General features: G+C 38.5%; 1 protein-coding gene across 7 annotated transcripts in view; it reads left to right on the forward strand.

The window, feature by feature from the left end:
* Nucleotides 1-13,270, forward strand: part of LOC126751831 (G protein-coupled receptor kinase 2) — a 252,667-nt gene that overhangs the window by 77,519 nt on the left and 161,878 nt on the right. For all 7 annotated transcript variants that reach the window (XM_050462373.1, XM_050462372.1, XM_050462378.1 and 4 more), the window contains one exon: nucleotides 10,962-12,280. In XM_050462373.1, the coding sequence (XP_050318330.1) occupies nucleotides 12,229-12,280 (52 nt within the window). In that variant the 5' untranslated portion in view covers nucleotides 10,962-12,228. The remainder of the gene's footprint in view (nucleotides 1-10,961; nucleotides 12,281-13,270) is intronic.

Consider the following 13,270-nt stretch of genomic DNA (forward strand, 5'->3'; position numbering starts at 1 on the left):
TGGGTTTGATCATCTAAAGGTAGCCACAGTATGACCTCGTATGCTGCAACAGCGTTTCTCTGTTCTTTTCCCAGGCGCTGGCTATCAAGTGTAATGCCTAAAAATATTAGGTTTGTTAACAGTCGAAAGTTAGGTGAAATCTATTATAATATTAAGATCGAATCTGTACCATCCACCAGTCCAGTTCGTAAATATTTTTTTTGTGGATTTAAAGGGGTAGAGTGTTAGGCTCCTTGCAGATCGTATCAGCTTGAAAGATCGAAAACTGTTTACTACGTTCGTGACCTTCATCCGTGCTCTTTATCCGTGACCTTCGACGAAATATGTATCTATAACAGTTATAAAGGAACAGTCGTAACAGTGCACTTACCGGCGAACCAAAATATTCACTTGATGGACAGAAATTTGAATCGAATGAGCATGTTATCAACCTCACGTAAGCCTCAGTGATGACCTCCAGCAAAAGTATTTGTCAGACACGGGCTAAAGAAGTTAGAGAATCTAGGGGCCAAATGCATGAAGCCAAAAAGAGACTACTTTAGGAAATGTGTCGACGTTTTTCGAAAAGTTTTGGTCTTATTTTGTAGAATGAAGACTTATTGGCTGAATCTCGTACGTACGCATTCTTCACCAACTCTAGGCCCGCTCGTCCGCTCAACCCGTCAACAGGACTTGTAGCTCCTGCTTGAAAATTCCTCGTCCTTTCACTTGGCTACACCGCCTTTGATTGCTTTTGTTTCCCCCCTTTGTTTGTTGTTTGCGTGTGTGTGTGTGTGTGTGTGTACTCCGCCTTTACAAGGATTCTTATTTTCTCTATATCCTTTGTTTTCCTTGCGAGCAAAATATTTATATTTTGTTTTTACTTTCTGCTCCTTTAACTCGCTAAGTTTTCTGAAAGTTTTATTTAACTTTTGCTCGCCTGAATTTTTATGCATAAATTGCAAAGTTTCATTAACTCCCCCCCCTCCCCCACACAGCACACGCACCAGCCCACTCTAAAACTCTACTATTTATTGAACCGTATTTGTTCGAGCGCTTCGTTGAAGATATTGCCACATTTTCCTTTAGAGCAATCGGAAAATATTTATGGACTTTGGTAGAAATTTTAAAATTCCGTTTTACAAACATAAATTTGACGCTCAACGATATCGCTCGGTAGTCAGCCATTATGGCATTTTCTTTTAAAATTTGTAAATACCTAAAAGCACTATATGTATATTTATATATATGTATTTTCGCTGTATGTATGTAAATTTCTAATGTTTTCAATTAAAACAAAATTGGTTTTTATTGTGTTCTTTCGTGCTGCAATTCATTTAGTTGAGTATTTGTTTTCAATTTGCATTTATCAATAAACAATTTCGTAATTGAAATATTTAGTTGGGTTTTGTAGACTCAATTTATTTATTTGCTTTTGTGTGCTTAATTTGTTATCATTTTAAACAATCTCTTCGGTCTCTTCTGTGTACATTATAAGCCCCTTCATAGCGATTTAGCAAGAATTTTGCGTTCTCACAAAGAAAGCAATCACTAGTTTTGCATTAAAATTCATAGTTGTTTAATTGAAATTTAATTGCATAGCAACAACAATATCAAAAGCAACAACTGCGCACAGTTTGTGGACCGTAGTTGCTGGCGCTTGTAAATATTAATAACACTGTAATTGTGGCGCTCTCTCCCGTTCCACTGTGCTTAGTCCGGTATAAACATTGTTGTATTTGCATGTATTTTTACCTAGAAATTACAAATAATTGAAATAATTGCATTTTGTATTGTTAATCGATAATTATTTGATAATGCGCCTAATTGTAGGCAAAGCTTATAACGGGGTTTTCAATAACAGCGCAATTACGTCGTCGGCCCACAAACCCAACCAAACCGTAATTACGTGTGAATTGCTGCCTAACACATATTTTGCTTATTGACGAAGCCATTCAGCCAGAAATGAGCCTCATTGCTGAAGATGATTTTTCGATGAAAATTACGATCATTTTCAAGTTGTTGCTCAGAATTCACGTATGACGATTTTTGATCTTGTAAGGATGTAGTCCAAGATCTTTTCGCAAAATTCGCCACAACGACGTCACCGAGATGTCCAACGCTTGAGAACGACGTTTGGGAGACTGATTTCCTTTGTTTCACTGGCACGGCAACATTTTTTACTATGCCTGTGGACTATAATTTTTCGACTAGACGCTCAGTTGTTGATCTGATAGGACGATTATCACGACCATAAATTGGACGTAGAACTTTTAAAGTTGAGGCCACTGACTCCGGATTTCGGTAATAAATAACTAGGAAGCCGCAGAACAACAAAATAGAACATATTTTAATTTGAAATGTTTCAATTATATGGTAATTAATATATAGGCTATTTCCGATTCAATTTTATTCTCCACAATAAAGACTTCGTGTCATCCAATTATTACCAGGAGAGGCTCGAAAAATTCAGCCATGCTCGTTGACTTGTTGGCAGTTAGGTGACCGACTTTTTAAACTCAAACGTAGTCCCACAGGAAATAATCTAACGACGAAAAATGATGCCGCCGGCCATAAACCGCAAAAACCGTAATATTTTAAAATATCGGAATGCAATGATGACATACAGAAGAATATATTGTGGATTTGCAGTCTCCCGCCATTTTTAAACGACTATTCGTAATTCAGAAACTTTAAATTTGCGCTATCCTTTTGGTCTCAGAACCATAACACATATTTTGCTTATTGACAAAACCATTCAGCCAGAAATGAACCTCATCACTGAAGATGATTTTTCGATGAAAATGCATACTTCCGAATCATTTTCAATTTGTTCTTGCTCAATTCCAAATTTCTTATTTAGCAATTCACAAAAATATGACGATTTTTTCTGGAAGTTATTTTTAGCAGCTTCCTTCGCAAAGCTCCTAGTTCTTGCGTAAGTCTGGAGTAGAGACTCAGTGAGTTTTTCCACGGATGCGTCGAAGCTAAGAGTGAAGGTTACAGGCGGGATCTTCTGTAAGGCACTCAACCTAAAGCTTAGCTTTTTGCACCAGTCTACTGTAGGGTTTTCCAGGCAGAAGTGGCTAATAGCTAATATTAACTTACTGCTCCGAAGTGCAGCAACTCTGTTGAAATCGCAAACTGAACGCTGGAAGTTAGTTAAGAAGTGACTGTCCTCACTAGCAATAGCCTCCAGCTACATAATTATCAGACTCCGTTTGGGTACCTGGTCTTATCGGAATCGCTAGAAACTGCAAATCCGATGAGCTTGTAAAAAGGAGCATTCGTACTCCACTTATAAGGGAGCTTTGGATCTTCATTGTCACCCGCTTTGGGGGTGTTGGTCAACGACGTGTGCGACCGTGAGATCTTTCTGACCTAGAGTAGATGTTCATCTTGTCGCCATAGTAGGAGTACTTATTGGATATTCTGTAAAGCTAAAAATCCAGGCAGACACGAATTGTCAAAATTTAATGGAAGAAGGTGACTTGGAACCAGGAAGATTTTACTTTCTTCTCCAGCGTCCACCCTTTGCAAGACTGAGGTTGACACATTTCGTCAGTCATACCTGCGGCGAACCAGAAGACAGCGTCGAAAATGACATTTTTGAGGTTCTTTATGATACAAAGCAGTTTTTATACCACAACGGATCGGAGTTAAAAGCTGCTCAATTGGAAACCCTATTGTAATCGATCATTTAACCCAACCAAGCCTAACCTAATCTTTGTTGACTAACGGCAATTCCCAAAATATTTTATGTAAAGCTCTTGCTTTATTTTTGTGTTTCTCATCAATATGAAAGTGTTTATATAGTATTCGTTCGAAACTTCTGTTTTTTCAGAAACTTTGAGGTAGCAATTCACAAGATGTTGGTCATCTACTAAGGCCAAAAACAATCGATTTTTTTAATCCTAGATAAGTTTTAACCCTATATGTATTCGTGTACCTTCGATGTATCGAACGTATTTGGACCAGGCTGCTTCATGAAGTTTTAAGAATTTGCGTTGCTGGTAGGTTTCTGTTCCAGCCTTAAGCATCTGTCTTCTACTGTCTTCTCCACAAGAACTTTCGCCTAACATGCCCAAACATGAATCTAAGCATGCCAAAGACGATGTGTGTCGCTCATATCGTTCACAATTTCCTGGTAGTATACCGGTTCAAGGAAATACTAATATAAAGTAAATATTCCTAGTTAGAGAGAACTATCTGCAGACATAATGATGAAACGAACACCTTATTGATCCTCTACTCACTTAAGTCGCGTAGCATCCTCCGCAGTCTCCTCAGAAGAATCAAGAAGGAATGTTAACGAGCTGTTGCTTCTGAATTTATCGATAAACATATTTAAAGCACACATCTGGTGTTGACGGTGTGAACATGTTTGCTCTTGTCCGTTGAAGTGCCCCTAATGGACCAGTAAATTAATTAAAAAGCAATTTGCATCATCATTTGTGTTGCAACGACATTCGATTACCCAGACCGATTATGAGCCCACAAGCACATGCACACTCACACATACACGAATACCGCAAGCTTTACATTTTGCATTTCTTGTTTAGCTTTTTCTTTCGTGTTGTTTTACACAGCTGAGGCGTTAACAACAACAAACACAAATCTCGCAAGAATAATCAACAATTTATATACATTGACTCTTGTGACACACATACATGCATACCTGCATCTATAAGTAGTTGTACTTAATGAATAATCATTACATAATATCTCTTGCTCGTTGATTAATATTTTTATTATGTTGCGTTGTTGTTTATCGGCATTGCTAATTATTTAGTCGAGTCTGCGAGTGGATTTTGCGCTTGTTGGAACCAGCTTAACTTAATTAATTAGCAAATCAGTGTAATTACTTTTAAGTACTCTAAAGTATTCAATGCATATTTTCAACAGTCGTCACGCGCCAAATGCAATAAATACAGCAACAACAACAACAACACATCGAATTCCATTACGCTGAAAAGTGTAATACGACTATAAACTCAGTTGTTGCCCGCTTGCGTTACTCGTACTTGAAGTACTTTTCGTAATTTTCGCAGTTGTTGCTATTGTTGTTTTTTTCTGGTTTTACTATTTCTATTGAGTTGAAGTGCAATGAGCTTAGTAGTGAGTGCTGAAGTGTCATTTACGTCATAATTCGAACCTTTTTATTGTTGTTGTTGTATTTGCACACTTTAAGTTTTGTATTTGTTCTAAGCTTTTGAGCTGCTGAAATCTATGCCCGGCAAGCACGCGCTTGATCTAGGTTACATTACTTCGTATATACTACTGTGCCCAAAAAATAAGGTGACATTATATTTATTTTTAAAATTCTTTATTTATTCTTCCAAATCAATTTCATCCCCTTCAAAGTAATCCCCTCCCGATGCAATGTACTTATGCCAACGGATTTTCCAATCTTCGAAACACTGGTTGTAGTCACTTTCCGGGATGGCCTTCAGTTCCGTCTTCGCTGCGGCTTGAATCTCCTTTATCGTATTAAAACGGTGTTCCCGGAGCGGTCTTTTGAGCTTGGTGAACAGCCAGAAGTCGCACGGCGCCAGATCAGGTGAATACGGTGGTTGCCGAACGATATGAGTTGAGTTTTTGGCGAAATGATCACGAATTACGAGGGCAGTATGGGATGGTGGATTATCGTGGTGTAAAAACCAAGAATTGTCTTTCCACAATTCCGGCCTTTTTAGGCGGATAGCGTTACGCAAACGACGCATAACGTTCAAATAATATTCCTTGTTGACTGTTTGACCGGTTGGAAGGAATTCATAATGCACAACACCACGATAATCGAAGAAAACAATCAACATGACCTTGATTTTTGAGCGACTTTGGCGCGATTTTTTTGGTCTCGGCTCTCTTTTGGCACGATATTCGCTCGATTGATCGGTTGTTTCGGGGTCGTAAGCATAGATCCAAGTCTCATCGCCAGTTATAAAGCGTTTCATGACACCCTGGTAGTCGGAAAGCATCGTTTCACACACTTCAACGCGACGCCTTTTTTCCAAAAAATTCAATGTTTTCGGTACCAGTCGAGATTTGACGCGCTTGAGGCCCAAAACATCCTTCAAAATGGATATGCCAACTTCATCAGCAAGGTCTATAATTGTTAATCGACGGTTTTTCAACACCAAATCTTTGATTTGTTGGTTGAGGTTGATGGTCGCCCTGGACGCTCTTCGTCTTCGACACGTTCACGGCCGGCTTGGAACTCACTATACCACTTGTAAACATTTTTTTTAGACATAGCCTCATCACCAAAGGCTTTCTGCACCATCCTCAACGTATTCGCAGCAGAAAATTGATTACGTAAACAAAATTTAATGCAAATTCTTTGCTCAACAAATTTCGACATCGCAAAAAACGAAAAACTCACTTTTAGCAGCTCACAAACGACACGTATCTCAAACACTAATGAATATTTTGACATGAAATTTGACATAAATGTGACAGACAGTACTACCAAGATAAAAAAAAATAATTCTCCAAATCCTTCGACGCGCGCAGTTTAAATTCAAATGTCACCTTATTTTTTGGGTACAGTTTAATGGGCACAGATTAATGGGAGAATTTAAGAGTTCACACTATATTTTCTGAAAAGTCCAAAGAGATTTTTACTTCAAAACCAGTATTAACACATGGAGCGGTTTCGGACAAGCCGACTCCGTATCGTGCGACTGCTTCAATCTACTACTGGAAAAAATAGTTCGAGCTGCAGAGCTTAATCGAGCAGGTACAATCCTCTACAAGGGTGAAAAACTGCTGTCGTACGCCGATGATATTAATATCATTGACCTCAACATCCACGCCGTTAGTTCTGCTTTCACCACCTTGAACAAAGAAGCGAAGCAAATGGGTCTGGTAGTGCACGAGGGCAATTCTGTCATCCTCCTCCCTCCTGTCATCAATCAGCCAGTAGCTGCATTTGGGACTTGGCTTCCACGTCACTGTTAACAAACATAACTTCGAAGTCGTAGACAATTTCGTCTTTCTTGGAACCAGTTTTAACACCAACAACAACCACAGCCTCGAAATCCAACGCAGAATAACTCTTACCAAGAGGTGCTACTTCGGACTGAATAAGCAATTGAGAAGTAAAGTCCTCTGTCGATGAACAAAGACCGAATTCTGCAAGCCAGTCATCATCCCCGTCCTGCTGTATGGTGCAGAGGCATAGACGATGATAATACCTGATGGGTCGGCGTTACGAGTTTTCAAAAGAGTGTTTCTGCGAAAGTCTTATGTTCCTTTGCGAACCTTGCTGCCACTCTTTTGTATTTAAATCCACAATCGGTATTTCAAAAACTTCTTTCAGAACTTTCACCTTATGACCAAAAATAGTTGGAGTTTGATCCTTGCAAGTTGCGAGATTATACACTTTTCGGTTACATCCGAACTTAGCCCTTCCTCACTTGTTTCGTTGAGCAGCAGCTGCCATCCTGCTGCCTGTATTCCAACTTTACTGTCTCTTCAAATTACCTTTCCGTAATGCGCTTACATTCACAGAAATAGCTCTCATTTACACCAATGTAATGTCCATTTCCATTCCCGATGGCCGTTAGCATGCATAAATTACCCATATATATGGTAGCATGACCATGGAAGGACGTGGCCGAGCAATAAGTACTAAAAGGCATTGCGTGCCGAACAAGATTGTATAAATTAATGTATGTGCAATTGGTTCGTGTGGAATAGAGCAAGTGAACATATAAAGCGTGGTAAAAACGATTAAAGTACATATACCATTTTCTTAAATCCAGAAAAGTCAAAAAGAAAAAACAAGAAATTGTCTATTTTTGCTATGAGGAATGGTTTTTCAAGTTTAATTTTCGTTGCCCCAAATATCCTTAAAGGTTCTAAAAAAATTGGTTTTATGGTCAGGAAAACCTTTCTGATAGAAAATCCTTAGAAAGTTTCTACGAAGCCACTCGCTGGTATTCAGGAAATTGTAATTCAACGTGTGGTAGAAAATAAATCTTCATTCAATTGTGCTAGTGAGATTATTTCTTGTTTCACCGAATGTTGAATTCACTTGTGCACGCTACCTCTAGGCGCATTTCTTATATGAACTATACGAACTAATTTGAAAATGTAATTGCTCATTAGTTTTCACAAAACAAAAAAAATTTTGCTTGTTCCTTCTTACACACGTTGCTTGACATAAACAATCTTCAAGTTGAATTAAGTAACCATAAAGATAAAAGAGCTCTTCTGAAGGTCTTTGTGCAGATTTTGATTTCGACTAGGTTGAGAGAATAGCTTAGAACGCCGGTCCGTACCATATATGTAATTGATCAAAACATCCTCATAATTCGACAAAGAACCAACAATCAACAATTTATTGCGAGGGTTAACGTCAGTTTTGGCGACGTCTCCTGATGCGTCGAAGATATGACTGCCGAGATGCTTCGCCCTCAGATTGTACTTTTGCCATGGACTTAATTTTGATCGATCAATTTGTACGGCTGTTAGATCCGATAGCGGTCAGCTACTGTGTGATAAAAAGACTTGTAGTGAAATTTCAGAACTGATATCTCAAAAACTGATGAACTGGTAGTGTATATACAGACTATGGGCCTTGTGAAATTGCACTGATGAGTAAACGTTTTCCTCTGTCTCCTTTTCTTTCGCACATTTTTAGCAGAATAGCATAACTACTTAGTGTCTTTAATATGTAAATGGATTCTATGTATTATTATAGATTTCACCCAGGAGAGTTGTGTCATAGCTTTGAGAGCGATTTGATGTGAAAATTTATTTTTTTTACTGTATGTATTCCAATGCACCCTCAAGAAACTGTAGAACTATTCTAGAAAGTACATATGTATATCTTTAAGTCCACCTATTTTTTATAATTACCCCTAAATGTAGGCAACATTTTCTTCATTTACTATGTGAATTTGGAAATTTTCTCTATATCTCTCTCTTAATACATATATGTAAGTCGTAATCTTTATTTCGCTATTTTTTAAATTTTTCTCTCATTTTTTAAATAAAACATTTTAAGCCTGTGTTTTTCAAATTTGAAATATTTTTTTTGCCTTTTACATATTATGTGAATTTTAGTCAATTTAATAATTTAAACAGTGAAAAAAATCATATTGCTAACTCTGTACCACAAAAATATTCATAAACGTCCATATCTAGCATCGCTTCTTTCTCATTCCTTTTAAAGTGAAACTCATTCCTTAAGTTGCTCATCATCACCATTTCAAGAAAGTTACCAAGAGCAAGCACAGACTGTCATAACGGTTTCATACGATATTAAAATTTATATTCATGAATGTGTAAATCCACCACAATCTCCTACATTTGATCCCATACATACACACGCACGTTCTCATTTCCTTTTAATTTAGCCATAACTTAGCGTGAACATTTCTGCTTTACCGCTGCCTCACGCTCGCATTGCACTTCGTTTATTTCTCATCAATAACCGGTTTATCACAACTACTACGTAAGTTTTTTATGCGACCATTGCGGTTTGTGCGCTCGATTACTGTGGCCAATAAGCGTTAGTTGCTCATACGCCACGGTGCACCGCTGCACAGCCGTTTCTAGTAAAGCGGCGTATTCAACTTGTGCATTTGCTTTAACTTAAGACTATTTTGATAAAATGAACAGCCATAAATTGCAATATATCTCCTCTGTGGTGTTATTGGAAAAGTTCAAATAAGTTGAGCATTACTGCAGTTAGTTCTCGATAATGCTCTTGTTTTCGACAGGAAATAGTAATTTACTTTAGTTTTGAAACTGCATGAACTCTTGGTTGTTTTAATTTATTGCTGGTATGTTTTCTAATAGGGTTGCCAAATCACACCGAAGATAAAAAGTTAAATATAATATTTTTGTAAAAATAAATTCATAGATTTTTGAAAGGTTTTGCTCCAAAAATAGTTTCAACAATGATTACGTTCAATATTGGCTTCCAAAGCTTGAAGAGAGTCTGGTTTACTACTGTGATCAAATTGAAAGGTGAATTTTGTCCATTTCATCTCTTTCAAAGTGATCTCCTCCCGCTGCAATACACCTACGCCAACGAATTTTCCAGTCATCACAGCAGTTGGAAAAATCCTCCATCGTAATGTCCATAAGAGCCTTTTTCGATTCAGCTTTTATATCCGCAATTGAGTCAAAACGGTGTCCTCGGCGTGGTCATGTGATTTTGCTGAATAGCCAGAAATTACAGGTAGGTAAATCAGGCTAATGCGATGGTTGCAGCACGATATTAGTTGAAAATGTGGCGAAATGATCTGGAATAAGTTCATCCAATTTCGGCTATAAAAAGTTTGTTATCATCGATCTATACCGCTCTCCATTGATAGTAGTCAGCTTCATTCCGAAAGAAGTACGGACAGCTGCTTCCACCAGATCAAAAACCATACTAAACCTTCAATTTCGGTGAATGTAATGGTTGTTCATAAATAATTTGTTGGTTTTCTTCGCACCAGAATCGCCGGTTTTGTTTATTTACCGCACCACTCGGATGAAAGTATCATCGAACATTTTCTTAAAAAATCGATAATTTTCAGGTTATTGCAAGGGAAAATCAGCAAATTCACGACGTTGACGGTAGTCCAATGCATTCAGTTCTTGAGTGAGAACAATTTTATACGAATGCAAGCCCAAATCCTTTCACCAAATCCACCAGGTTGTGGTAAACTGCGGTCTTCAGCAACACTTGCCTGAACGGCAGCAATATTTTCACTACTTCGAACGGTTCTTTGTCTCATTGGCACTTGAATATTATGTAACACTTAGATATAATATCATCCCTATAGGAAAAGTCGGCATATGCGGAGATCATTCTTTTTATAATAAGTAAAATTTTACATTTCTGCAAATAAGGTGACCAAATAATACAGCTTAATGTTATTTGTCGGCAACTAGTAGTTAATGAATAAAATATTTATTGCATTACAGTTAAATTTTTTTCTAGAAAAATTCTAATTTTGGCTTATTTATTTACTTTACAGCTGATCATTATCTTCGCCTTCAAGAATTGCCAACCATATCTAACCGTTAAAGTGATCCAAGGTGATTCAAGGCAAATGAAGTTTCAATAAACAACTTTCGCACAAAAACGGCAACAAAAAGCACAAGACATTATTAGAAATATTAAGGATTGAGCAAAAGAGAAGCACACAAAATCTCAATAGAAAGCCTGCAACAGCACAAACAATATCGCCCAGCCTACTTCTGTGTTGGCATGTTGCTGTAGTTGGCATCGCTAGCAAACTAAATGACGCCAATCGTTACAGCAACAACAACAATAATAATAAAGCAAACATATCGAGCCATTGAAACGGCACTTTCCGCTGGACACGGACACACACAAATGCAGCCAGAGCCAGAGCGAGGCGACCTAGCACCAATTACAATAAATAAAATAGCAAAAGCGACAACAACAACAACGAAATTACAGCGTTTTTCGCATTAGTTGCGTAGCGTAAAAGCAAGGCGGGAAGTGCGTGTTTACGCCGCGTGGTCAGTGAGCGACAGGAAGTACGCCTGTGTGTGTGTGTGAGGCTTAGTGTGGAACACGCCCAAGACGCCTAGCAACAGAGATTTTTGGTCGTGTACGCCAAAACGCGCCAAGCACGCTCGGCAAACGAACGGTACATACGCACAACAACCGGAAACGGAAACACAAGTGCTACAAACGACAGCCGGCAAAAACGTTTGGCAATTTGCTCCGCCGGACAGGCAGACAATCTATGAGCACCGTTAGTTGGCTTTCTGACAGCGCTGTGCACATATTTACCATTCCGCTGCACTAACTGTGTGTGTGTGCGCTTATATACTTCGTAGATATGTATGTGTATGTTTGCGGCGTCTATGTGTAAAGGTGTTATGTAATCACGCGCCATTACTGGAGGCGTCAAACTACCAATAACTGGTGCGCAGCGTCGCAATAAACATTTTATTCAAAACATAAAAGTCACGGCGTTGCCAAGCGGTAAACGTAATAATTTGCTGCGAGCAAATAATATTGCCACACTTTTATTGCTTAGTCAAGAAACACACACACAGACACGCGCACATTCAAGCACGTGTTCACAGCATTAAAAGACACAGCTGCCATAGTTTGCGGCCGAGCAAGTGCCGGACAATTAACTTCAACGCCCAGTCAGTGCTTGAGGCGGCGCGACACGTGCAAGCCGCCGCTCAATATCCGACAGTGTAGAGATCTTTTTTCCAGCCGGCCAAAGGATACAATAAAAAACCGCCAACCTGGAACTAATGGAATTAGAGAATATTGTGGCCAATACGGTCTACTTGAAAGCCAGAGAAGGTAAGTGTCTGCCTATGTATAGTAATGAGATATAATGATACATACACACTTCACCTCATAAAATTAAGACACGCCACTAATAGAACGAAAAAGTGGCCTTGACTCTTTTAGTACAGAAGTGAAACTTAATTTTAACGGAAAATCGAAGAAATTTTAATTCAGTCCAAAAAGGGAATACCAGTTTGTTTAATAAGTTTTGTCGTTTGATAAGAAAAACACAATTTTATGATTCAAAATATACTTTATTATTCAGTATAATCTCCCTTAACATTAGCACACTTGCTCCAACGATCCTCCAATCTGTGGATCCCATCCCTGAACTGAGAATCCAGAAGGTCTGCAAAATACGCCTCAACATCCGTTATGACCTCTTCTTTTGATGAAAAACGCTTGCCACACATACATTTTTTGAGTTCTGGAAACAAGTGGAAGTCGCTGGGCGCCAAATCTGGTGAATACCGTGGATGCTCCAACAATTCGAACTGTAATTCATGCATTTTAGCCATTGTCAAAAGGCTCTTGTGACACGGCGCATTGTCCCAATGAAAAATGGTTTTTTTTCTTCTGCAAACCGGGTCTTTTTTCACGAATTTTTTCCTTCAACTGGTCCAAAAGGTTGCAATAATATTCAGAATTAATTGTTTTACCAGTTTGCAAGTAGTCCACAAACAAAATTCCTCTCGCATCCCAAAAAACTGATGCCATAACCTTCTTGGCCAATTTCCCTGCACGAACTCGTTCCGAAGCCGAACAACCAAGTTCGCACCATTCTTTAGCATCTTGTTTTGATTCAGGATCATGGTGATAGACCCAAGTCTCATCCATAGTGATGAATCGACGCACAAAATCCACTTTATCCTTTTTAAAACGCTCCAAATGTTGCTGAGAAAGTCGCATTCGAATATGTTTTTGTTCCATTGTTAGCGAATGCGGCACCCCTTGTGCACACAGCTTTCTAAAACCCAAAACTTCACTTAAAATATGGCTCAC

This window comes from Bactrocera neohumeralis, chromosome 2, assembly GCF_024586455.1.
Source record: "Bactrocera neohumeralis isolate Rockhampton chromosome 2, APGP_CSIRO_Bneo_wtdbg2-racon-allhic-juicebox.fasta_v2, whole genome shotgun sequence".
NCBI classification, from domain to species: domain Eukaryota; kingdom Metazoa; phylum Arthropoda; class Insecta; order Diptera; family Tephritidae; genus Bactrocera; species Bactrocera neohumeralis.